We start from the raw sequence: 26999 nt of genomic DNA on the forward strand, positions 1-26999 counted from the left end.
AAGAAAGTCACAGCGACACCTTTTGAGGCCAAGCCTTGGACATCCATCCAAGGATTGGAAGCACCAAAACCACAGAAGAGAAGCTCAACACTAAGGAGCCATCATGGAGAGAGTTCCAGGACGTTGTGAAAAAAGCCCGGTCATCATCTGCCCCAGGACCCAGCGGTATACCTTACAAAGTGTACAAGAGATGTCCAATACTTCTACAGAGGCTGTGGAAGCTACTGCGGAGAATTTGGATAAAGGGCATAACCCCGACATCCTGGAAGAGAGCGGATGGGTGCTTTGTGCCCAAGGAAAAAGACTCATCTGACATAAGCCAATTCCGAACCATTTCTCTACTAAGTGTTGAATGTAAGAAATTGTTCTCAGTCCTGGCACAGAGGCTGACAACGTACATGGTCAAGAACAAATATATTGACACATCAATCCAGAAAGGTGGCATCCCAGGGTCCTCTGGATGTCTGGAGCACACAAGCGTCATCAGCCAGTTGATCCGCGAGGCCAAGGAAAGTAAAGAACACTTAACAGTCGTCTGGCTAGACTTGGCCAATGCATATGGGTCAATTCCCCATGATCTCACCAACACTGCGATGGAGCATTACCATATCACACAGCACATAAGGGGAATGATCACCTCCTACTTCAGTGGATTCAAGTTCCGGTTCCAAACCACCCAGTTTACCACCCAGTGGCAAGACTTGGAGAAGGGGATCGTCACGGGATGCACCATCTCCCCCATCCTGTTTGTTATGGGCATGAATCTACTCATCACTGCCGCGGTGAAGGAGACCAGAGGGTCGATGACGAGGTCTGGCACATGTCAACCTCCGTTGAGATGCTTTATGGATGACCTCACTTTTACAACAGTAACCCATGTGCAAGCAAGATGGATCATGAAGGCACTTGACGAGGTTACAACCTGAGCTCGGATGAAATACAAGTCTAGAAAGTCAAAAAGCATGGTGATCAGGAGTGGGAAGGTCACAAGCAGGTTTCAACTTTGAATCCAAGGAGAAAACATACCATCAATCAAAGATAACCCAATAAAATGCCTCGGAAAGTGGTACGATTCATCTCTGGGCGAGAGGGGAAGCGTTCTCAGGACAGTGGAGCAGGCTGCAAAGGATTGAGCGATCAGGACTACCAGGCAAGTTCAAGACTTGGTTGTTCCAGTACGGTCTGCTACCAAGACTGCTGTGGCTGCTAACGATCTATGAAATCTCTATGACGGCGGTCGAAGGAATTGAGAGGAGGGCAAATAAGCATCTCCGCAGGTGGCTTGGGATTCCACCAAGCTTCACCTCAGTAGCCTAGATGGTAAGGCGCCCGCTTTGAGACTGGGAGGTTCGGGTTCGCGCCCCGGCCGAGTCATTCCTAAGACTTAAAAAGTGGTCGGCGGCGCCCTCTGTTGGCTGCGGCTGCATCGGCTCGCTACAACGGGTCAGGTGCAATCGACATTTCGTTCTGTGTACATTGTTACACAGAATGACAATACAAGGAAATTATTATTATTATTATTATTATTATTATCATTAGGGCTTTACATCAGGTCGGGGCAGCTGCAGTTTCCCCTGTCTTCGGTAGTGGAAGAGTTCAAGGTGGCCAAGTGTAGGGCTGTCATGATGCTCAAAGATTCTAGCGACGAGATGGTTAGGGGTGCGAGCGTGATTACATGATCAGGGCGTAAATGGGCAGCAGACAGCCAAGTACATCAGGCAGAAGGCAGGCTGAGGTTGAAAGATCTCATCGGGAATGCATGTGTAGGGCGTCAGGGACTAGGGTTTACTCATTTCCAGCAATGGTCAAAAGCTGATCCAAGGCAGAGGAGAGACATGGTGCAGGCCGAGGTCCGTTAACTGGAGGAGGAAGGCAGGTGGTCCAGGGCGGTGGAGCTTGGAGTCCAAGGAGCCTGGACGAAGTGGGACCTACGAAAGCGGAGGATCACCTGGCCAGAACCCTGGAGGTTGGAACCGTTCCGGATCTCTTTCTTGCTCCGGTCAGTGTACGATACTCTTCCAACACCAACCAACCTGTGCAGGTGGGGGTTGAGGGAGGACCCAACGTGCAGGTTATGTGGTGGGAGAGGGACACTGGCGCATATTCTGGCAGGATGCCAGATTGCTCTTAGCCAGGGCAGATAACGCTGGCGCCATGACAAGGTCCTCGGTGCACTGGCTTACATCTTAAAGCAGGAAAGGCGGAAGAAGCACCAACCTCAACCCAGTCCAATAAATTCCATCCAGTTTGTCAGGGAAGGGGAGAAACCAGCATCCTCCAAGAGGACCAAAAAGAGCCTCCTGCAAACAGCACCAGCGTGGGAGATGAATCTAGGCCTGGGAAGGAAATTACACTTTCCCCGGGTAGTCCAAACTACCTTGAGGCCAGACATCGTGATTTGGTCAGAAGAGGCTCAACTGCACCATGGGAAGAAGGATGCAGCGAAGCCCATGAAAGGAAAACCGCCAAATATCAAGAGATGGTCCAACAGTGCAGGGACAAGGGATGGCAGACCTGGCTATTCCCAGTGGAGGTCGGGTGCAAGGGCTTCCCAGGACAGATTGTATGGGACACATTAACAGCTCTGGGAATAAGTGGAAGGGAGAGGAAGGCAGCTGCCAAAAGGTTGGGGGAAGCCGCGGAGATTGCCTCTTTCTGGCTCTGGAGTAGGAGAGAGGAGTTTAGCTGGGGACCAGGAGAAGATGGCTAGTGACTGGCCATCACTGCCGGCCCGCCAACTCGAGGGCTTTGTGGTTAAGGGTCAAAACGCCCAATGACGGTTGGACACCACCTGACGACATCTTCTCCTGGTTGAAGGCTACAGTCACTGTTTGAGTGACTGCAGAAGTTGCACTTATTAGAAGTGTATGTAATAGCTATTTCTTTATTTTCCGAAGGATAGCAAAATAAATGAGGTTTTTAAGCACTATGTTTGGTATGTAGTTTCGTACTTATTGTGTAGTATTTTTTGTTGTATTTCTGTAGAAGTATTTTGGAGTAAACACACAAAGTGACAATGTTGGCACGAAAAAAGAGAACCACTCTTGGGTGCTCCCTAGTGGTTGTGAGGCGCTAAGCAGACGCTTGGGCCGGCTCTGGGTGCCACCTTTAATGAAGGAGACGCCGGTGCCGAGTGCGCTGTGGAAAACGCAGAAATTATTGATGGAGTGCGCCGCAGCGCTGAAGTTTGATGGCGGCATCAAAAGCGTCTTTACTGTGAGCTTAATGGGCTTTTCCTTCTCTCTTTTTTTCCCTCCCGGCGCCTATAGAAAGATACGGCGCCCCCATTGTTCCAGCGCGACGCTAAAAATAGAACACGTTACACTTTCAATATTTCACAAGCTCCGACGCGCTCTTCCGTATCAATCATTCATAGTTGGCTCACGGGCGTAACTGGCCCGTTTTTGGGGGGCCCCCAAAAAAGCCCTCTTTGACTTGATGAAGAACAGCATACCTGTCAACCTCCACGGCTCCATGCCCGTACAAACTGTCGTATTTTCCCGTACAAAATAATCGTATACCATTTTTTTTTGAATGATGCCTGATGGGAAATCCCCAGGCGGCAGACGCATGCGATTGACAAATTTGCGTTGTTCCGTACAGATTTCCTTGTACGTCGTACCCGTCTTAAAATGAATAAAAAAACGTACTTTGTACGGCAAAACCGTACAGGTATGGAACAGTATAAGACAACCCAGCGTCGGAAATACGCCACTGCCTTGAAATGGTTCGATCCGTTTGATCCCCCAGAGGTAAGATCTTTCACGGACCAGAAACGGTGGCGGGACCCAATTGCGTTCGTTTACTCAGCTTTATTTAGAAGGAGGAAAGGGGCTTGCAGCCACAATCCGGTGATCGTCGGTCACGGGTAGCAGATCGCTTGGAACGCAGAAGTGGCACTCCCGTGTCGAGCGACGGCAGTGTCGAGAGCGAGGAAATAACAGGTCGATGGCCGGGACGGAGCAGCAAAAACGTTAAACAAGTCCAGAAAAAAAGGTTGGCAATGGGAATCAGACAGAACAACAGAGCAGGATAGAGTCAGGAGTCACAAAAGTTTGCCTAGCGTGTAGCGTAGGTTCACAAACGATCCGACGAGTATTGTCAGGAAGGCGGGGGTTTATAAAAAAGGAAACAGCCAATCAGCGTCCGCTGCTGTTGGCGCCAACGGAGCATACTCAGGTGCCCCGCATCAGTAATCATGACAAGATTGAGCCTAACAAATTCAGCCCGACACGACCAGAGTCAGGGGTATATAATCCCGAAGCCGTCCAAAAGTGCATTTCGGCGACGTGCAGCGAACGAAAGTGAAACTAAACAAAATGTCACCGGAAAGAAAATCTTATTTTGCAGATTACAAGCTGCAAATAGGGAAAGATTTGGCCGAAAAGCGGAACGTTTGTGAAGCTTGTAAGCAATTGGCAAGAAGCAGAAATGACGTCTGCTTAATTGGCGCCAACAGCCCGGACAGCTGACAGGCTGATGTACTCCTTTTAAACCCCCGACTTCCAAGAGATACCTGTCAGATCGTTATGCGGACTGTTGCCCCCAGCTCGGTAAGCTTTTACGTCAGACTCTGTTCCTGCCCTGCTTTTCTCTGCCCAATCCTCGTTGCCAACCTGTTTCCGGACCTGACTCTGCCCCGTTCTGCCTGCCTGTTATCCGATCTGTTTTGCCCCGTTACCTGCCTGCCTCCTGTTGCCGACCTCGTTTCCGAACTTGACATCGCCCTTGCTCTCCAGTCCCGGCTAGAGACTTGTAATTCCCGCCTGTCTTCGACCCTCCTCGCTAGACACGGAAGTGCCACTTCCGCATCTCCTGCTCCTCTTGTCCGTCAACCATCGGATCGTGGAAGCAAGCCCTGCTCTCCCTCTTTATCAATAAAAACTGAGAAAACGAGCGTTATTGGGTCCTGTGTCCGTTTCTGGTCTGTGACAGTCTGACATAAGGGAGGTGAAGGGAGAAATCCACGCGTCTTTTATCCCGAAACCGAAGAAGACAATTTCTTTGGATTTAGTGATTTGGAGTTAAACTGATAGATTGGTAAACCTTCTTTATTGAAATAGTTACTTGAGTAAAAGTAAGTACACGATGTAAAGATCCCCACGAAGGGGGGAGAAAATCATCATCGATTTCAGGCCGCGTTTGGATTGGGTTCAAACCCAAGACCTCTAATCCCTGGCACCGCATAGTAGTATCTCTACAGTGGAAAATCGGGCCGGGTTCGGATCGGGTTCAAACTCAAGCCCAAAATCTTGTATTTTTGTAGTATTTTCTATATATTATTTCTGTAGTGATATTTTTGTAGTATTTTCAATGTAAAATCTTTGTAGTATATCTGTAGTATTCTTGGAGTATTACTTGAGTTGCTTTTTTGTAGTATATCTGCAGAAAGAGTTTTGGAGTATTGCTATAGTATTTTTATAGTAGTGGGTGGATGGGTGTTTGTTAAGCCGCACCATTTCCTTTTTTGGGGAAGTACAGCCTGTTCGCACCCATCCCTCTTAGGGCCAATTCACGGTACTTTTATTTTGTAGTATTTCTACTGTCTATTTTTTGTAGTATACGTGTAGTATTTTTGTACTATCACTTTAGTTGTATTTTGCAGTATTTCTGACGTAATATTTCTGTCAGGACTAGAACAGAAACAGGACCCAATTGCGTTACGTTTGTCACAGGTTTTATTGGAGAAAGAGGAAGGGCTGCGCCCACCATCCGGTGTTTGCTGGACGCGGGAAGCAAGTCGCTCTCGTACTCGGATTGTGATCCAAACGTGAAAGTGGATCTTCCGTAGAAAGTAATGGCGGTGTCAGGGACGGAAAATCTGGTCGGTAGCCAGGGATGGGAGAGCAAGTCAGGGTCGGAAACGAGTCGTTATCCAGAACGGGAGAGTAGACGTGGTCGGGGACAAAAAGAGGTCGTAACCTGGGACGGGAGAGATAACGTGGTCAGGATCAAAACAGGTCGTAGCCAGAGACAGACGGGAGCAAAATGGGACAGGTGGGAGACAGGGTGAAAAAAAGGCTTGCCTTGTAGAAACAGGGGTTCGCAGACGGACTGACAATAGGGGATTGACAGGACTAGGTTTAAATAGGGACAGGGAGCCAATCAGAACCCGCGGCGGTTGGCGCCAAATGAGCGGGCACAGGTGATTTCCATCAGTAATCATGACAATTCCAGTATAAGTATTTGGAAGTATTTTCATACTCGTATCCTTGCAGTTATTCTTAAGTATGTTTTATTAGTACTGTAGTTGTATTTTTGTCGGTTTTTTTTCTGTTTTTATATTTCTGCAAGAGTATTTTTTATAGTATTTTTATATTAGTATTGTTATAGCATTTCTCTAGATTTTTTTTTAATCAGACTGAAGACAAAACAATATGTTAGATCTGGTAAAGCACTAAATTTGATATGTAGTTTTGTCGTAAAATTATAGTATTTTTGTAGTATCATTGTAGTTGTATTTTGCAGTATTTCTGTCATAATATTTCCGTAGACGTATTTGGAAGTATTTCCATACTCGTATCTTTGCAGTTATTCTTAAGTATGTTTTAATAGTACTGTAGTTTTATTTTTTCTGTTGTAATATTTCTGCAAAGCTAATTTGATCTCTAGTTGGAAACCCTAACTCAAGTTCCAAACGTAATTGTTTATCTTTAAAAATAATACTGATCAAAAAGTTAAAAATTTCTTCTGCGCATCATCGTCGTCGCCATTAATTTAACCAACAGCACACCGTCCCCTGCTGGCTTTAAGGCAGAACTGCAGTTGCAAAAGTGGTGAAGAGTCACGGTACTTGAATTTGACGATTTGTTTTACACAATTATTATACATTTTCCACCAATATGTTCATTTATCTATTCAAAGTGACTACATAATGTCTGACAGTAGCTATTTCCGAACCAAGTATGGAAACTATTAGGTTCTGCCCATAAATATAGACAGGAAATAACATTTTAGAAAGGGATGAATTCACAGAAAATATATTTGTATTTGGTAGTGTACAGAAACCAAAAAATGAAGATTAATAGGATCTTCAGAATTCAAAGAGAGCAAAACTACTTTAACACAGGTTCGAATATACTGTACATCCTTGTGTTAAAACACTAAATCTAAATGAACAAAACATAAAAGGAAGAAGATGCATGATATAGTGGAAAAGCAACTTGTTCAAAACATAAAAGAACAATGATGCAAGGAACATACTCACACGTGGAATCCATTATTCCCCACTGCTGAATGCACGGGGCAGGCAGAGAATGTTTTCCAGGGGGGCGAGCCAATTTCTTTCAGGCTGCTGTAACTTGTAGCCAGCCTAAAATGAGCTGCACTGTTTTGGCCGCAATCCATTATCCAGAGTCAACTATTGCTAAGAGCAGGTGACGTGAAAACAAATTTGTGTTTTTTTTCCGTACTTTGCACCTAAAATAAACATTACAGATGCGGTTGCAATACATTATCCCCAATCACCTATTACTTCGAGAAGAGCCCAGCAGAGTGGATTTTTTAGGACCTCACTGCTTTTTTTGGTCATTCTGCCCACCAAACATCACCTGCACTCGCGCAGCCTTGATCCATTATCCCTCGCTGCTGATAGGTGCTGGCAGAGCATACTTTTGTTGGGCTGTCTGGTTTTCTCCGTTATTTTCTGCCTAAAACAAACTGCAGCTGTGATCCATTATCCCTAATCACTTATTGCACTAGACAGGGACACAAGTTCTCAAGGAACTTTTTTGTCGGGGGTCAGCCAGCCCAAAATGAAATGCACAGTTCATGGGCATGATCCATTATCCCCGTTCGACTATTGATGAGATCAGGGGCTGGCAGAACACATTTTTTCAGTGTTGGCCATGAAGGGCCAGAACCTAGGGTCAGTTTAAAATGATCTTCATTGATTCAGCCGAGATCCGTTATCCCAAGTCGAATTTTAATGAGAGCGGTGGACACAGTAAATTTGTGTCATTCATGACAGCTCTTTATTACTTTATATTCACCTGAAATGAACTGCACCCATGCCGGTGCCGTTCATTATCCCCGGTTAAATCTAGTAGCAAGCTGGCATCGGCAGAGCGCATGTTAAAAATTTGGTGGGTGGGGGGCTGTCCGGGTACTTTGTGGAATTTTCCTGGGTCCTGGTCCCCTTTAACTAGGATACATACGGGATTACAGTATCCTACTGAAGCAGTAAAACACAGAACATAACGGTACACAAAGTACTGTACACTGAACATGATATGGAAACTACACATTCAGCAGGTGGGCACTTCTCCAGTGATTATTCCCCAAAAAGTCCAATCAGCACGTTTTTAGGAACCCTTTTTTTCCCGGCAGGAACAGCAGCTGGGAACGCAACACCTGTTTGAGCGGCTGGTATTTATCGGGCCAACGGTGCAGCCGACACTTCGTTTTAGTGATTTAAAATGAAGACGGGAGGATTCGGGGGCCTTTGGGTGCTGCTTCAGCTTCTGCTTGTGGCACAGGCCGAAGCCCAGCGCGTCTTTACCGGGTAGGGAATGTCGCGACTGCAATTTCCAATACGCTCGTTTCCCTTCTCCGTGACCTTTCCGGGACCCGGTTGAATGTGTGATGATGAACCCGGCTCATTTCAATGATTTATGGATCGGAATGGTCTACCGTGTAATCAGCCAAAGAAGATATCGTGATAAAAGGCTGAAATCGAAGAGACAAAAGGCAATCAAAATGTAAATTTATGGGTTAAATTATTCCGGGAACCAGAGTACTCGCTCCTGACATTTGACCAAAATGTTTGATTACGTGAAGTTTAAGAAATGCAATGGATCTGATTGAAGCAAAAGTAAAAGGTTAGTTTAGAATAATAACATTAAGGGTGATCAATGAGACTCGAGTCATAATATGAAAGCTCTTTTTTTTTTTAATTAAAGAAATTTTTCATCTATTGGTATAGTGTATTTGTTGAAACTGTATGAAATGCAAGCTTTTTGTGATTTTTCTTAATATTTTGTTATTACTATTAATATTGGTGGTTATTTTACTACTAATAATACAATTACTCTTATTATTACAATGATATAAAATAGTATTTGTGTATGGATGGTGCCCCTAGAGCAGGCGTGTCAAACAGGCGACAACGCTCGGAGAAGCGCGAGAGAAAAACGAGCTACAGGTTGAAATATGTCCACTTGATGTTGCCAAAGCCAGATGCCTCTCACAAACGCTGTACTTGAGTTTCTTTCTCTCTCTCTCTCTCTCTTTCTCTCTCTCTCTCTCTCTCTCTCTCTCTCTCTCTCTCTCTCTCTCTCTCTTCCTCCCTTTTTCTCTCACTCTCTAGCTTTCTCTCTTTCATTCTCTCTCCCTCTCTCTTTTTCTTTCTCTTTCCCCCTATTTCAATATTTCTGTTCTTATCTATTTGTTTCTCACATTCTCTCCCTCTCTCTTTTCTCTTTTTCTCTTTCTTTTTTCCTATTTGTCTCTTTGTGTCTTTTTACCTTCTTTTGCTCTCGCTTCCTTTGTTCCTTTTCTCTCTCTTTTGTCTCTCTGTCTTTTGACCTTCTTTTGCTCTCGCTTCCTTTTTCCTTCTCTCGCTACTCTCTCTCTCTCGCGCGCGCTTTCCTCTTCTCTCTTTCTCCCCTTCTCTCTTTCTCTCCTCCCTTTTCTCTCCTCTCTTTCTTTCCCCCTCTCTCACTATTTCTCTTTTTATTTATTTTGTTTCTCACATTCTCTCTCTCTTTCTCGCTCTTACTTTCTCTCTCTCTCTCTCTCTCTCTCTCTCTCTCTCTCTCTCTCTCTCTCTCTCTCTCTCTCACTTTCTCTCTCTTTTGCTTTCTCTCTGTCTCTCGCTTTCTCTCTCTCTCTCGCTCTCTTTTTCTTTGTCCCACCCTCTCTTTTTCTTTCCCTCTCTTTCTATTATTTTTTCTCTGTAATCTACTAGTCCGGCCCCCGAGAGAATGTTTGTTCTATCGTGTTGCTCCCGAGTTAAAATGAGTTTGACACCCCTGCCCTAGAGATTAGGGGATCGGACCAACCAACATGTATTATTGTGCATTTGTTTATTTGTTTTTTAATAAATATTATTGTTAATATTTTTTATCATTATTTATTAAAACTTGTTGTTATTCTGATCAAATAATGATATTTTGTATTTGTTACATACTAATATGATTTTTATCGTCTGAATTTTTGGGAGATATTAATTAGTTTAAAATATTTAATCATTACAGTACTGTAATAGCTATCTTACTGTAATACTTAATCAGTAGACAATTTTTTTATCATTACCATTGTTAAAAATATTAATGTCTGTACCCTTTGTTACATATTACTATGTTTCATACTGTAATATTGTTTGAATGAGGAAAACATTTTTTTTTTAATTTTACTATTTTTATTGTTACCATTAGGTGTAGTAGTAGTATTAGTTGTCAAGAATCCGAACAGGAGGAGAACCCAAATGCGTGACGTTTCTCACACAAGCTGTTATTTTACGGGTAATGGGGCAGTCATGCACGTTAACCCAAACGCCAGTGATTCAGTGATTGTTGGGCGGAAGACGTAAGGCAGCCGTCTGCCGTGGAATGACAAGAAGCCAGAGACTGACGAGATCAATACCATTTGCACGAGCAAATATATGACAGATGGGGTCGATACAGGACAGGAGGGGACAGACAGTATGATATCAAAACTGGATATCAAAATTAAACAGGACAAACTAGACGGGAACAAAATTGCTGATCGATATTAAACAGGACAAAATAGACGGGGACAATACCGGACAGGATACACAAGCAGGAAACCGGAAAGAGTCAAAACCCACGTCTTGTGGTTGCAGAGTTGACGGACTGACAAATGGTGAGTGAGAGCACTGAACTTAAATAGAAGGGAAGCCAATCTGTCAACGCGCACATGGGCGGGGCCAATTGGGCGCCATGGCAACCGTGACACATTATCCATTTTTAAAGAATAATGATCCATCCTATGGAAGTATTTTTTCTATATTCATTGGTCGTACGGGCGCTTGAATTCCTTGAAAATTCTTGAAAAATGTTAATGTTGCTTTTCAAGGATGAAATGGAATGAAAATGACTTCCCAAAGCGCTTTATATTGTGCTTCACATTTCCCAATAGCGGCCGTGATCTGTGCAGCCATGTAAGGCGCTAACCTGCTTATTGTGGGTTCAGTGTCTTACCCAAGGACACTTCGGCATGTAACACGGACAAGCCGGGATTCGAACTGGGATCCCTTAATCCTAAAACGATCGCTCTACCTCCTGAGCTACTGCCGCCCCATAGGATTAGAAAGTGCTGGAATTTTGGGTGAAGTGCATGGAAAAACTATACAATCTGCCATTTTTCTCAACAAATTACTTAAAAATGTCACAGACAATGCTCTCTGGTGGCTTCGCTTTGCCATTGCATTTCTTCTTCCTGTGTGATTAACTGTAGCTAGCATTAGCATGTGTAAATTGTTATGGGAAGAACTTCCTGCAACTTAAAAAGTAAGCACCCAACACCTATATGGGGAAGGAGTTGTCTCGAGAACATATTCACAAATTGCCCAAGATCTAAAAATGTTGTGTCTTGATAAATGCACACGCAAAATTTAAAATCGTGTATGTAAATCGTGGATATATTTGCGGCTCTGCAAAATCCATGATTCACATGTCAAGACCAGAACGGAATCAGGACCCAATTGCGTTACGTTTGCCACAAGTTTTATTGAAAGAAAGACGAAGGGCTGCGTCCATGATCCGGTGTTCGCTGGACGCGGGAAGCAAGTCACTCTCGCCCTTGTGATCCGAATACGGAAGGGATCTTCCGTAGCGAGCGATGGCGGTGTCAGGGACGGAAGAACAGGTCGGTAGCCTAGACAGGGAGAGCAAAAACTTGGTCGGGGTCGGAAACGAGTCGTAAGCCAGGAGGGGAGAGTAGACGTAGTCGGGATCAAAAATAGGTCGTAAGCCGGGACGGGGGAGCCGACGTGGTCAGGATCAAAACAGGTCGTAGCCGGAGACAAACAAAAACGGGCAGGCGTCAGGGTCAAAAAAGGCTTGCCTTGTATCAACAGAGGTTCGCAGACGGACTGACAACAGGAGAGTGACAAGACTGGGTTTAAATAGGGACAGGGAGCCAATCAGAGCCCGCAGCGGTTGACGCCAAATGAGCGGGCACAGGTGATTCACATCGTGAATCATGACGTCACACCATTTTTTGCTTTAAATGGGACTGGAAAACTTGGAAATTTGTCTTTAAAAGTCCTTAAAAAGTGCATGAATTTGGCCTTGAAAAGGTGTATAAACCATGAATACTTATTATTTACGTTATTTCGTTGGCGCACCTAATAAAGTGTATCTAACCATCTCCCTGTTTGCAGAAGAAAATTGCTTCACGGTCGAAAGCCTATTTAATGTCGCGCACACTTTTTAAAAGTGCCTCTCAGTTGCCATCTGTTCAGGGCAAAAGGTAATTACATCAAGACTAATTACAGCGAAACAAAGCAGTAATTAGCCAGTCATAACACCGTACTGTATTCAAAGCGCTTCACATCATCGTATGCCTTTTGATTGCGACAAAAACAAACAATTCCAATCACCCGCAGTGATCAAGTCATTCGGGTCAATGTGCAGTCGCAGGAACAGATCCAACTCCTGCGGGCGCTGGAGCTGGAACAGGAGGTGTGCAAACACACACACACACACACACACACATACACACAAACAAACACAACGAGTGTGCAATTTGGTCGCTCCTGACTCCACTGTGGGATATGCCAGCTGGACTTTTGGCTCCATCCAGTCTCCGCAGACAGTCCTGTGGACATCCGAGTGCCTCCTCCGAGTCGGGACGCCGTTAAGGAGTACCTGGACGCCCACGGAATCCCCTTCGTTGTCATGATCGACAACCTCCAGGTGGGTCCCGCCCCTTCTTGGAGTTAGATCGGCCAATCGGGGTATGATGCTTTAGAACTGCAAACTGCCTAGCAACAAGTCATCAGCAATGACAAGGGAACTCTTTTAAAACAAGAGCTACCATATTTAATCATGTTTAACACTTTTTTTTAACTTTAAAGTACTCGAAGTTTGGGTGCTCCATATACACGTTTTTGGTAGTATATGTAATATTTTGATGAGGCATATGGCTTTGTCTTGCATTTATTGTTTGGCAGGGCAGCGTTTACAGACCGTGTTCGTCTCCCCCCTAGAGGCCTTACGGCACTCCATTTTATACTGACAGGTACGACTGCCTGTAAGCAGTATCTGAAACTTATGACAAAAACGTTAGCGGGCAGACAACTCTGAAAAGTTCCAAGAGTTCCAACTTTTAGAGTTGTCTGCCCAGCCATAAAGTTGCCTGCCCCATTTTTCACAACTTGAAATACAATAAGACGACTCATCACAAAAAAAAAAAAAAAACATTGTTCCAAAGTATTAAAGATTGATCATCGGAATATATATCAGAACAACACTTTAAAATAAGGTTTATTGTAAATCTACTTATAACATTAATTGCATGTATATGGCATCGCTGTATTCCATCTGCCATCACCACGTACCTGTATTTACTCATCATCATTCATGCAATGTTTGCGTTGCGTCGTCTTCTACAAGCCATGTGAATTCCTCTTTACATGATGCTTTAAATGTACGTTTACGTTTTGTAGCAGCATAACTTTTGTTAGCTTCTTTTGAATCTTTCTTCTGGGGCTGAGGTTTTGGCTTGATTCCTAACCACTTATCCATTTTGCTTGTGTTTTCTGTGCGTCTACTTTGGAAAATTATAAGCAAATGCATTACCTTCTAACGCTTAAAGTCCGGAAGCGTGAAGTTATTCAATGCGGGCTTCTGATTGTCTGCCGCAAATTGCTTAACGAACCGAAATTCAGAAATTTCCAAACCGAACGAAGATTTCGAAATCGGATCAAAGCAAACGTTTGAGTTGAAAAAAAGATAAAATAAAAAGAAAGATTTTTTTTTTTTCTTGAAAAAAGTTGTCGGCCAACCAGGCAGAGACATTGTGTAAGATGTACACCTGAGGTAAGAGATGTCCACCCCTGGCGTCCGGGCAGACGTTATTTCAGACACTGCTATAAGGTACATTCTCGTGACCGTGCTCTATAACACAAAACATTCGATACATAAATTATCTACAACAATATGACTGTATGTTATCTTATGTGTGCAAGGATTGATCAGTCAAAAAATATTGGAGACCTCAATCATAAAACACTGGATGCAATAGGAATCGAACCTGGGTTGCGGCAAATTTATTATAATTTTTACATTATCATATGCTTTAAAAGGGAGTCTTTCATTCGTCATTGTGTCTGTGAGTTTGGGCATTTTCCTAGCAACAACGAAAAAACTATCAACGTACAGGGAATTAGCAAAGAAACATTTGTTTTTCTTTTCTTTTAGGATATTGTGGGAGTTTTTTTTTTGTGTCAACTGTTTTATTATTAACAGACCTGTTCTATTAAGGAGCCTTTATTATTGGTCTTTGTGGTGGTAAGGTTAATCATTCTGCCTAGCAACAAGGAAAAAACTAATAACTAAAAAAAGAAAGAAAAATGCCAAGAAAAATATTTTTGGGGGGGAAATATTTCCTTTATTTTTTTCCTGAATCTTTCAAAAAAAATACGTTTTTTTATTTTATTTTGTGATTATCTGATATATCCCTAATTACCAGTACTCTAAATCCATTATCACTGATATCTCCCTCACAACAGGTGAGTGGATAAATATGTGTACTGCAGAGGTAAGAAACGTTTTTGAAGATGAGAGATACTTTTTTGTCACCGGTAATTGCAAATGGCCACCGGTTTTAAAACAAACAAATAGAATGTTATAACTTTGTTTTTACTATGTGTTTTTTAAATGATTTAGAGTAATCGATCTTGAAGAAGACATTGATCATAATGACTTAGAAATCCAATATCCAAGAAAATCGCAACGACCCATCACTGGTGAGATACTTTCAGGAACCGGTCTCCAGGCTACTTATGAGTCCCTAGGAGCTATCTGGGGTCCACGTCGGTAACCCCTCCTGTATGTGATATACACAAAAATGGATGTTTAAATTTGTGTTTCAAGAAAGGGGATATTTTATCATTTTTGGGTGGAGTATGTTTTTTTTTGTCTGGAAAAAAATCGTTTAGTACAGAATGTCCACAATCAGGATCTTCTCGACTCCGAGAAAGCCGAGATGCAGGAGAACCAGAGGAATGAGCGTCGTACCGGGAGCTTCAACTTTGGGGCCTATCATCGTCTGGAGACGGTAGGCTTAATTTAATAAGTGAATATGCCGTATTTTTAAGATTATAGGGCGCACCTAAAAATCCCAAAATAGGCCAGAAATTTGAAGGTCCATGTCACGACCAGAAAAAAAGGGTTGACCCAGTCGCGTACCGTTTCTCACAAATTTATTGAGATATAGAGGAAAGGCAGCGCCTGCGATCACATCTGGCGCGGTTGCCATGGCGCCCAGCTGGTCCCAGCCGGGTGGCACTGGATTCTGGCGCGGTTGCCGCGGCGACCAATAGGCCCCGCCCATGGACACCGGCTGAGGTGCATTGACTGATTGCTCTTTTGGAGTACTTAAACGCGTTCCTTCTAACGGTGCTTTGCTGGAGCGTTTGTTATACCTGACTTCTGTGAGATTTCTGCAAGTTCTGTTCGACTCTGAGAAATGCCTAGTCTGTAAATTTGCCAGCGTTTGATCCTGTTTTGTTTTTGGTCTGATCCGTTTGTTTTTGGCCATTCTTTTCTTTAAAGTGGATTTCTAATCCACTCCTGCGACCATCGATTCCCGGATCGATTGTGCGCCCTCCTCCTCTTTCCCCAATGAATTGTGAGTACCTCTACGCGAATGGGTCCTTGTTTCCTGTTTCCCGCTCCGTTTCGTGACAGAAACAAGCCGCTCACGGGATCGTAGCGTGTTCCGAATGTGCAAGTGGATCTTTCGGAGCGGAAGATTGTGGTGTCGAAGACGGAAAAAACAGGTTGATAGCCGTGACGGGAGAGCAAAACGTTGTCGGGATCAAAAACGAGTCATAAGCCGGGACGGGAGAGCAAAACGTGGTCTGGTCAAAAAACAGTTCGTAGCCGGAGACAAACGGGGAACTCAAGGATGGGTGGAAACCGGGTGAAAAAAAGCGGGACTGACGGGAGTCAGAGTCAAAGTGCTTGCCTTGTAGAAACAGAGGTTTGCTGACGGACTGACAACAGGCGAGTGAAAGGACTGACTTAAGTAGGATGGGGAACCAATCAGGAAGCCAGCAGCGGCTGGCACCAAACGAGCGGGCACAGGTGAAATACAGTAATCCCTCGGTTATCGCGGTTAATGGGGACCAAAACCACACGCGAAAAGTGAAAATATATATATATATATTATTACTATTACTTTTTTTATTATTATTATTATTTTATTCTATTATTATTATTTTTAGACCTGCGAAGCTCTGAACCCGTGTGATGTCACTGTTCTGCCTTTGAGAAACATAAAGAGTGGTCTTGGAGTCCCCTTTTTGGTTAACATGTTCATTTTTTTTGGCTGAATAAAAAAAAGAGAAAAACGCAGAACTTGGAATGCAGCACAGACTCCGACTTTTGAATACAATCGCTCCCCTACTTACGACCGTTCGAATTACGAAAAACGGTAGATACGAACATTTTTTGGGGGAATGTCGAAAAATATCCAGACATTGCTGTAAATTAGATTTTGTATTGTGTGCACATTTTACACTACAGTACAAGACAGTACTGTAGTGCTTCTTTACGCCCCATGGTGGCGCTGTGAGAGGTCATCCAGCAGCCACCCAGAAGTAAAAAAAATTCTCTTCCTCTTCCTAGTCTGTGTGTAAACATCTCTCCTTTACCTGCTCGTAATCCCACCGCTGCCACCAATGTCGCGTGTCGTTTTGTGTGGGTAATGGATTACTCCTCGTTCATGAGAAAAATACATTTACGGTCTCTTTGGAGAGCGACAACCGTCAGCACCCGTCTATTGTAAACACACCGAACTCTCTAACAAAACTAAACTCTCCCGCTCCTCGACATTCGTCGCCCTCCTGACATCATTCATGCCCACCTCAAATTCTACGCCAACACTATCTCCAGCGCGCTGAAAACTTTGACATTTTTATTGTTTAATATCTCGTGCATTCTTTCCATATGGTTGGTATAAAGTGTAAAGAAGAAGCAAGCCGTTTCTTGTGAAATGAAAGTGGAATAAGAAAGCTTGATCCGGTTGAGAAATTGGTCAGAACGCTTATTTTCGGCCACTTTTTACCACGGAGGAGGACCTCTTTAACCGCATCTCCCAAAACTAAGTTAAACTGAACGTTATTTATCTTTATAGAGCATATTGTTTTATGAAATGTTTATTTGTTTAGTACAAAACAATACAGGTTACTTATGCAAGCCCTAAACATACAAAATATAGCACTGAAGCAACTTACGAACAAATTCAACTTATGAATGATCGTGCAGCAAGACTCGTTTGTAAGTCGGGCAGCGTCTGTACTCGTTTCTTTTTTGTCGTTGCACGTTCCAGATGTAATCATGTCAATTTATGTTCCATGAAATAAATGATTTTAATTTAAACATATTTGTTTATTTATGAAACCTTAGCTTTTACTGTAATTCCATCCATCCATTATCTGCATCGCTTCTCCACAGTCGGGTCGCGGGGATGCTGGAGCACATCCCAGCTATCTTCAGGCAGTGGGCAGGGGACACCCTGAAATGGTTGCCAGACAGTTCCAGGGCACACAGGGACAGACAATTCGCTCGTTCATTCACACCTCGGTACAATTTGGACCGGACAATTAACCTAACATGAATGTTTTTGGAATGTGGGAGGAAACCGTAGTGCCCAGGGGAAACCCACGCAAGCACGGGGAGAACATGCAAACTCTGCACAGGAAGATTGGTAATTGCATTCAAACCCATGACCTCAGAACTGTGCGGCGGATGTGCTAACCCCTCATCTGCCCGTGCCGTTTCAATTCTTCATGTCTTATATATGAAAAATATATCATAATTGCCTATTTTCAGGGGGTTGCGCTCTATAATCCAGTGCACCTTATAGTGCCGAAAATCCGGTACACATTTCCCCATGTATCAGCATTAGAATTAGCTCATGCACAAGCCTTGTGTATAACTGTTGATGTTGGTGCACAGATCTACAACTGGATGGACACGTTGGTGGCCCGCTACCCTAAATTGGTCACTAAGGAGCTGATCGGAAAGTCCTACGAGAACAGGCCCATGTATGCGCTCAAGGTAGGATTTTTAATGTCATTTGTTCTAAAAAAAATGGTTTCTAATTCTTTGTACAGTTTAGCACAGGCGGCAACAAGCGTCCTGCCATATGGATCGACACGGGCATTCACTCGAGGGAGTGGGTTTCTCAGGCTACTGGTTTGTGGACTGCCAACAAGGTAAAAAAAATACAAATATAGTTGACACCTGTGATATGACATCGATCCATCTTGAGGTGGGGATGGCAAAGGGACATTGCTGTATGGAGGGTGTCAGGACCAGAACGGAGACAGCCGGGACAGGAGAGCAAAAACGTGGTCGGGGTCGGAAACGCGTCGTAAGCCAGGAAAGGAGAGTAGACGTGGTCGGGGACAAATAGAGGTCAAAATCCGGGACGGGAGAGTAGAAGTGGTCAGGATCAAAAACGGGTCGAAGCCGGGGGAAAGACAGGAGCTAAATTAACAGGGTGCACACACTCCTTTTCCCTCAGCTCCATCTGCACTGAAGGTAGATATGATATCCCTCATGTTTGCAGTATTTTGTGACATTTTTTTACAAAAGAACTGTGCTTGTACCTAGTTTCGAAAGCATTATTTAGGACAAAAATGACTGTCAAAATGAGCCTCGACTGCGGGAGGGAGACACATTTCAGTGGTATACTTATATGGGACACATGCTTTGGCATTATTATTATTATTTCATACATATTATCAAATCATCAAATGTCGCACAGTGGAATAAAATGTGCAACAGAATTAGCTTTCGCCTAGAGAGCGGGATTACCTGTCTTGTTGAATTTTGTCTTAAATATATATGGTGTGACCTCCTCAGATAAAAAAAATCAGTATATTTGCTGCTTTATAGTCTGCAATCCACTCGAGTGCTCGCAATAACTTTTGCTTTTTGTCCAGATCGCCACCGATTACGGTAAGGACGCCTCTGTGACGTCCCTGCTGGACAGGATGGACGTTTACTTGCTGATCTTGGCCAATCCTGATGGCTACGTCTTTACACACACCAACGTAAGTTTTCTTAGTTTTTTTCCCCAATATATTTGCATTCATTATACATATATCAGGGTTCGTACGGGTGCTTGAATTACTTGAAAATGCTTGAATTTATTTAACGGCAGCTGGTATTAGTCTGTATGGTATTGTCTTGGGATGTGTTATCACCCCCATCCGCGTTGCGCCCAAAAGGACAGGTGAAAAAATCATGTTGCTGGGTACTGGAGAAAATGGAAAATTTGTTTTGTAAGTGCTTAAACAGTGCTTGAATTTGGCCATGAAAAAAGTGTACGAACCCTGTAAAGATGCCGACTGGCAGGGTTGCTCTACTCATCTTAGGTATCAATTTTTTTTTGTGAAATTATATTTTAATACATATATTTTACATTTTTGTTTTCAAGGATTGAAAAGTGCTTGAATTTTGGCTGAAGTGCTTGTGGATGCCTGGAATTGCTGCTATGTTTCACAAGTCTGCTTAAAAATGATATGGACACTGCTCTCTGGTAGCTTTGCTTTGCCAGTGCATTTATTCTTCCCTACTGACTCACAACAGCTGGCATTAGTCTGTATGGCATTGTCATGGGAAGTGTCATCACCCCATCGGGATTGCGCCTAAAAGGACACGTGCTTGCTACACCAAAACAGGGCACTATGAAAGACTCTAACCATTTTCTGTGAGAGAAGCCTTGTATATAGCTCCTTCCAACTCCCCAGTGATCATGGCAGTCCCTGCTGAAAAACAGCAACCCCAGAGCAAGTTTGAAAATGGGGATGGTGTTTTCAGGGTGATGTGCAGTGTTACTCTTACACCAAACGTAACTCTGGATTTAGCCCAAAAAGTTCAATTTAAGTCTCATCTTACCAGAGCACCTTGTTCCACATGTTATTTGTGTCTCCTATGTTGCTTCTTGCAAATTCCAAACAGGCGTTTTTATGGTACTCTTTCAGAAAAAGAATTCTTCTTGCCACCCTTCTATGAAGGGCATATTCATGTGGAGTGCAACTTATGGTTGTCTCATCTCATCTCATTAGCCGTACCGCTTATCCTCACTAGGGTCGCGGGGGGCCTGGAGCCCATCCCAACCATCTCCGGGCAGTGGGCAGGGGACACCCTGAACTGGTTGCCAGCCAGTCGCAGGGCACACAGGGACAGACAACTCATTCGCTCATTCACACCTAGGGACAATTTGGACCGGCCGATTCACCTGAAATGGTTGTCTTATGCACAAATTGCCAATATCAGCTGTCAATGCCTGCAGGTCATCCAATGTAATCATGGGCCTCTTGGTGTCTTCTCTGATTAGTTTTTTCTATTTGTTTAGGCAATAAGTTTAAAGCAGGGGTCAACAACCTTTTTAAGGCCCAGAGCTACTTTTTGTAACAAATTAGCACAAAGGGCACTCAAATAAGATATCCATTGATAAAATAACAACGTATCATGTTATCACTATGTTTCACTATGTTTCACTATGTTACTATTATGTTAATATAATACCAGGTTAATTATTGGAAATAGGTTCGAATAGACTCAGTTAACCACAAAAAAAATAATTTTACTAGAAAGTGACAATGACACAGAACTGGTGAGCTATTTTCAGAACGGCTCCACGGGCCCCTCAGCTGTCCTTCGGGGGAACCCTGTTGCCCGTGAACCCCACGTTAGACAAACCTGGTTTAGAAGGACTTAGTAGGTTTGCAGTGGTTTATTGCTTCCTCCATTTTGATTATATTGCTCCCACTGTGCTCCGGGAGATGTGTAAATGTTGCAAAATCTACTTGTATCCTATTCCTGCTTTAAACTGTCTATTCTCCAGCGTCTCTTTTCACAGCTCTCAAAGCAGGTGCATTTAGACGGAGACTTGTCATTGATAGTCATGTAGGCCGACATTGGATAATTCAAAGGTCATTAAGAGAACGTCTGGAGTCAGTTGGCTGAGCTGACAAAACAGTTTTCTTCGTTGTAAATACGAATGAAATGGTTCAATAATTTGGTTCCACTTCACGACTGTGCCTCACATGTTTTTAAATCTTAGAAAATATTTTCAGTTTTCTAACTTTGAAGCCTGAAATGCGGCAATATTACTTTTATTGGGAGGCCATTATTTTCGCTGGGGACTGTAATTGCGTTCCTGGAACATGTTCGTGCCAACACTGCCCTTGACCTGCACTTTTCCAAATGAATAATTCACCAAGCCTAAAATTGTCATCCGCACAGGATCGAATGTGGCGCAAAACCCGCTCCAAGAACCAAGGCTCCTTCTGCCGCGGAGTGGATCCTAACCGCAATTGGGACGCAGGCTTTGGCGGTCAGTAAACATCTCAGAATCCGTTTAAAAGGAGAGCTCCTCACAAACCTTCATTGGCTGGCAGGCCCCGGGGCCAGCAGAAACCCGTGCTCTGACTCCTACCACGGCCCTTCGGCCCACTCGGAGGTGGAGGTGAAGAACGTGGTGGACTTGATCAAGAATCACGGCAACTTCAAAGCGTTTGTGTCGGTGCACGCCTACTCGCAATTGCTCATGTACCCTTACGGGCACTCGTGCAACCCTGTGGCGCACCAGGCCCAGTTGGTAAGAAGTAAACAGCCTTATCTATCTATCTATCTATCTATCTATCTATCTATCTATCTATCTATCTATCTATCTATCTATCTATCTATCTATCTATCTATCTATCTATCTATCTATCTATCTATCTATCTATCTATCTATCTATCTATCTATCTATCTATCTACCTATCTATCTATCTATCTATCTATCTATTTATCCATCTATCTATCTACCCTGGTCATATCCCTTCAGAGGGGTGACCGACAGCAAGACAAACAAATACGCAAAAACAAAGGGAAAAAAAAAGGAAAAAATTAGCAAAAAACACCAAAAATTTGACCATGGCCAACCCAAATGCCAAAACACCCAAACAAATGAAGGACCTCGGCACCCAAGTTGGTCATGCTTTCGTCCCTCCAGATGAAACGGGACACAAGAAAGCGGCCGTGTCACTCGGGTCAGGGTGACACAACACATTCTTCTGTTCAACAGGAGGGCCCAACAACTTTCACTGGTTTACCCCTGCCGTATCATACAAGTGCCCTTTGAACGCGTCCAAACATCCCACTATCCTTTCACAACACCTCTCCACTCATTCCTATCACCAATAAGAGCTCTAGCTTGCACTACATTTAGACCTCTTTCCTCCAGTGCACTCAAAACAACATCCATCCACGTCAATCACGGCCTTCCTCGTGGTCTCCTTTCATTTACTTCTGCTCTGTAGATCCTCTTCAACATCCGCTCCTCATCCATCCTCTCCATGTGTCCAAACCAACCGAGTACTCTCTCATCCACTCCATTCCACCAACTGCAGCCACATTACAATCCAAGTACCTAAAGCTTTCAACTTCTTCCAACGCCACGCCACTCCATCACGTGAACACTTCATCACTTTACTCTTCCCAACATTCACACATAACTTACGCCTATCACGCACTCTTCCAAACTCCATAAGAATTGTATTATATTACCCTAAAAAGACGTCTTCAAATTACAGGTACATTAAAATAAGAATTTCAAACCTTGTTTATATATACATAATGCGCTGATAGACTACTGTCAATCATATTTTCAATTCCTCACTGAAGTCACACGAAGTGCTCGTGTATCGTAGTGACGTCTGCGTCTGTTGCGTAGATTGTACAAATTGCATGTTTTTCAAAATGTATAGCAGGTAAAGGTACTTTTCTTTTTGTTTGTATTTTATTTCTCATTTTGTTGAATGGGTTCAAGCCGGCACTTTCGTGAGGCAGAGTGTGCGTGTTGCCTAGTGGTGCATATTGATACATTCAAGGACATTTAGTAAATTTGAGTTTTTTTTTTTTGCATTTTGCAGTTAATTATTGTTTTGCATTTTCATCACTGTATTGTTACCCTGTGAGAATGTTTTAATTAGTTTAGTAAATCGGAATATTTTCATGAGGATTGGCATCCCCACTTTAAACAGGTAAAACTGTTGAAAACAATATTGGGTTCTTCATTTCTTATCTTCCATGTGAACGAACATTTTCTATTTATTTATAGTTGGCATTAAAGTAATCCAAAAGTAATCGTAAGTAATCAAGTTACATTACTTTAACATTATAGTATAGTATTGTTTTTAACAGACTCATAGGTTTAGAAATGTATGAATTTCTCACACAAGACATGAAGCGGACATGTTTGGCTGCCATCTTTTTATACGGAAGCCCGAATGACTGTTTTGCCAAGGTAGCTCGTCCAGGTGGTGCTATTAGCATTTAACGGCCACTTATCTTTTTTAGGCACGCAAAATATTTTTTGTTGATGTCATACAGTGAGGAAAATGCCATAAAGAGGGGTTGAAAAAATATCTTAGTCATAAGGCAGGGACTACCCTGGGGTTCCACTGTACTTTATATTTCTGCATGAAAAAACTATCACGTACCAGGAACCCAGTTGTGTTCGTTTTACTCAGTTTTATTTAGAAGGAGAAAAGGACTTGCAGCCACGATCCGATGATCGTCGGTCACGGGTAGCAGATAGCTGGAAAGCGGAAGTGGCCCTTCTGTGTCGAGCGAAGGTAGTTGTTGACAATGAGAAAAAACAGGTCGATGGCCGGGGCAGAGGAGCAAAAACAACAACGGGTTCAGAAAAAGGTCGGGAATCAGACGGAGAACAGGGCAGAATAGAGTCAGGAGTCACAAAGTTTGCCTAGCGTGTAGCGTAGATTCACAAACGATCCAACAAATGTTGACAGAAAAGCGAAGGTTTAAAAAAAAAGAAGCAGCCAATCAGCGTCTGCGGCTGTTGGCGCCAACGGAGCAGACTCAGGTGCCCCGCATCAGTAATCATGAGCGAATGTTGCTGTAGTATTCTCAGATTTCATGTGCTTCCTATTTAGGATTCCCTGGGCAGAACTGCTGTGCAGAAACTGGCCTCACTTCACGGCACAAGATACAAGGTTGGAAGCATCTGTAGAATCATCTGTAAGTATTTTCCTTTAACTTTATTTTCTTAGACAGCAACCTTTAAAATGACACTTACCAACAGCTCAGGCAAATTTGATATACAGTCCCCCTTGCTTATTTTTGTGTACTTTTGCACATTTTATAGGTTTAATATCACACAGAGACAGCCCAAGGATATACAAAAAACTGTTTTGAAATGTTGATTCTATTAATTAAGGCACACAAAAATCAAAACCTCTTTGGCCACCTTTGGCATCGATAACAGAAATTGAGCATTTATGATAATTGGTAATGGGCCTTCCACAACAACCACAGCAAGTCGTCCTGGTCCTGAGACAGCAAAGCGGCCCAATACTATCATACTGCCATCACCATGCTTTACAGTTGGTATCATGTTCTTTTTGTCAAATGCTGTGTTGTTTTTATGCCAGATGTAACAGGGATCACATACCTTCCAAAAGGTTCAATTTGTTACTCATCAGTCCATAGAATGTTTCTCCAAAAGTCTTGAGGATAATTAAGATGTTTTTTGGAAAATGTGAGATGACTCTTTGTGTTTCTTTTGTGATAGCAGTAGTTTTTTGGGTGGGGGGGCGTTGGGAGTTGTTTTTGTTTTTTCGGCTAGTGTATTTCTTTTAGTGGATTCATGAACACTGACCTTAACTGCGATAGGCAGGACCTGGAGCTCCTTGGATGTTTTTCGAGGTAATTTTGTAACCTCATGGATGAGCCTTCATCACACTCTTGGAGTAATCTTATTTGGTCGACCACTCCTGGGAGGGTTTGTCACTGTTCCCAGTTTTCTCTATTTGTGGATAGTGGCCCAGACAGTGGTTTGCCGGAGCCATACAGCCTTGGAAATGGCTTTGTGACCTCTTTCGGAATTAAATATTTCAATCACTTTTTTTCTAATTTCTTCTGGAATTTTTTGGCATCATGGCATGTCAGTTTGGGTGTGGTTTGTGGAATTAAACTCAGCTTTCCCAAAACTTAGTTAATTTGTGATTTAACAAGAAGGGGGTGCAATTGATTTTTCACATAGGACCAGATCATGTTTTTTTTGCCTTAAGAAATTGGATCAACATTTAAAAACTGCATTTTGTTGGGTATTCTCTATCTGATATTAAAACTGTTTTGATTATCTGAAACCTTTGTGAGCGATAAATATGCAAAAAAAAACTAAAATCGGGAAGGTGGTGCAAATACTTTTTCACTCCACCTAAATGTGCCTCTAGACCAAGCCAGCGGCGGGAGCATCGACTGGTCTTACGATCTCGGCATCAAGTACTCGTTTGCCTTCGAGTTGAGGGATACAGGACGCTACGGCTTTGTGCTGCCGGCCAATCAGATCATCCCCACCGCTTCCGAGACCTGGCTAGCTCTCAAGTACATCATGGAGTACACACGGGATCATCCTTACTGATTTATATCAAGCTGAAAACTACATCAAAGAAAGGAGAAATTCATGAAACGAGAGATACATATAGAGCAATAAAGCTTTGTATTGTATGAGTGCTGTTTTCTTTCCTAGTGGTTGAAAACATTAAAAACCCATAGTAATATAGCTTTGTGTTTAAATTATTAATATATGCTTAGATATTTCTAATATATGTATTTATGTATTTTTTACTTGTGTATTTTCGATGCACTTTTGGGAATTGTTGTACAGGGTTCGCACAAGTGTTTAGAATCCTCAAAAATGCTTGAATTGTAATGTTGTGTTTTCAAGTTCTTCAATATTGGATGAAAATTCTTGACATTGTTGCCATGTTTCTCAACAAGTCTGCCTAAAATGACGGTAACACTGCTCTCCAGTGGCTCCACTTTGCCATTGCATTTCTTCTCTCGTGATTAACAGGTGCTGGCGTTAGTTTGTGTGGCATTGTCCTATGAAGTGATATCACCCCCTACTGGTCACTTCCAAAAGACCAGGTGCATGCTATACCTAAACAGGAAACTATGAACTGTGTGTTAGTGCGATGTAGGGCTGCAACAACTAATCCAAAAAAATCAATTAGAATGGAAGAATAAAAGCATTGGCAACTAATTAGATGATTGATCCGTTGTATCTGTCACGAGGCGTGGTGGAAAAGAAAGGGGTGACCGGACCAGAACGGATGCAGGAAGGGAGAACTCAATTGCGTAACGATCCAAAAACTTTTATTCACAAAAAATAAAAGTTGTCCAAAACTCTGGGACGTGGCAAAACAAACAGTTGATTCTTCCAACTCAACTAAACAGGACAAGGCATAACAGAAAGGACAAAGTTTTAAACTAAAAACAGGACAAGGCATAACAGACCTGGGATTGTGTAGATAAGTAATGAACCACCCCCCGCAGAGCCCACAATGCAGCCTTAAATAGTAGACACACAATTAGTAGAACTGCTTCAGCTGTTGCCCCGAGGGCGGGGCAGACTGGTCACCAAGGCGACCGTGACAGAGCCCCCCTCTTAAGGGACAGCTCCTGAGGTCCCAAAAAGAAAAAATTACTACCTCACGCCCCGGAATGTTGACGCTCGCGATTGGGGCAACCCCGCTCCCTCCTCCGAACACGCAGGAACGGGGAGAGGCAGGCGCCATCTGCGTCGGGCGGATCGGAATCGGCGCTCGGCAGGGAGGGGGTCTGGTGGGCAAACTGGACAGGCGAAATCAGGGCAGAATCAGAACAGGTAAACAGGACAGGCAAAATCAGAACAGGTAAACAGGACAGGCCGATGCAGGAGAGTCGCACTCAGGACAGTCGCACTCAGGACAGGCCGATGCAGGAGAGTCGCA

The 26999-nt window shown here is 43.3% G+C and overlaps 1 protein-coding gene across 1 annotated transcript; it reads left to right on the plus strand.

Moving 5' to 3' along the window:
* Positions 1-8345: 8345 nt before the first annotated feature.
* On the plus strand, positions 8346-25731 carry cpa4 (carboxypeptidase A4). Its single transcript, XM_088340471.1, has 11 exons — positions 8346-8503; positions 12572-12647; positions 12747-12881; positions 15148-15246; positions 18153-18254; positions 18311-18412; positions 19145-19255; positions 21456-21546; positions 21611-21810; positions 24156-24240; positions 25458-25731. The coding sequence occupies exons 1-11, from the start codon at positions 8418-8420 to the stop codon at positions 25643-25645; spliced, it is 1275 nt and encodes a 424-aa protein (XP_088196597.1). The 5' UTR covers positions 8346-8417; the 3' UTR covers positions 25646-25731.
* The last annotated feature ends 1268 nt before the right edge of the window (positions 25732-26999 follow it).

The sequence above is a fragment of the Urocampus carinirostris genome, chromosome 7 (genome assembly GCF_059441175.1).
Source record: "Urocampus carinirostris isolate Australia breed hairy pipefish chromosome 7, RoL_Ucar_1.0, whole genome shotgun sequence".
NCBI lineage: Eukaryota > Metazoa > Chordata > Actinopteri > Syngnathiformes > Syngnathidae > Urocampus > Urocampus carinirostris.

What these genes read in the sequence shown, in the direction of transcription:
- cpa4 (XM_088340471.1), top strand. Translation starts at nt 8,418, where the DNA reads ATGAAGACGGGAGGATTCGGGGGCCTTTGGGTGCTGCTTCAGCTTCTG. An exon ending in TCATGATCGACAACCTCCAG is followed by an intron (nt 12,882 to 15,147) that starts GTGGGTCCCGCC and finishes GTCCACAATCAG; the next exon opens with GATCTTCTCGACTCCGAGAA. An exon ending in TTGGGACGCAGGCTTTGGCG is followed by an intron (nt 21,547 to 21,610) that starts GTCAGTAAACAT and finishes ATTGGCTGGCAG; the next exon opens with GCCCCGGGGCCAGCAGAAAC.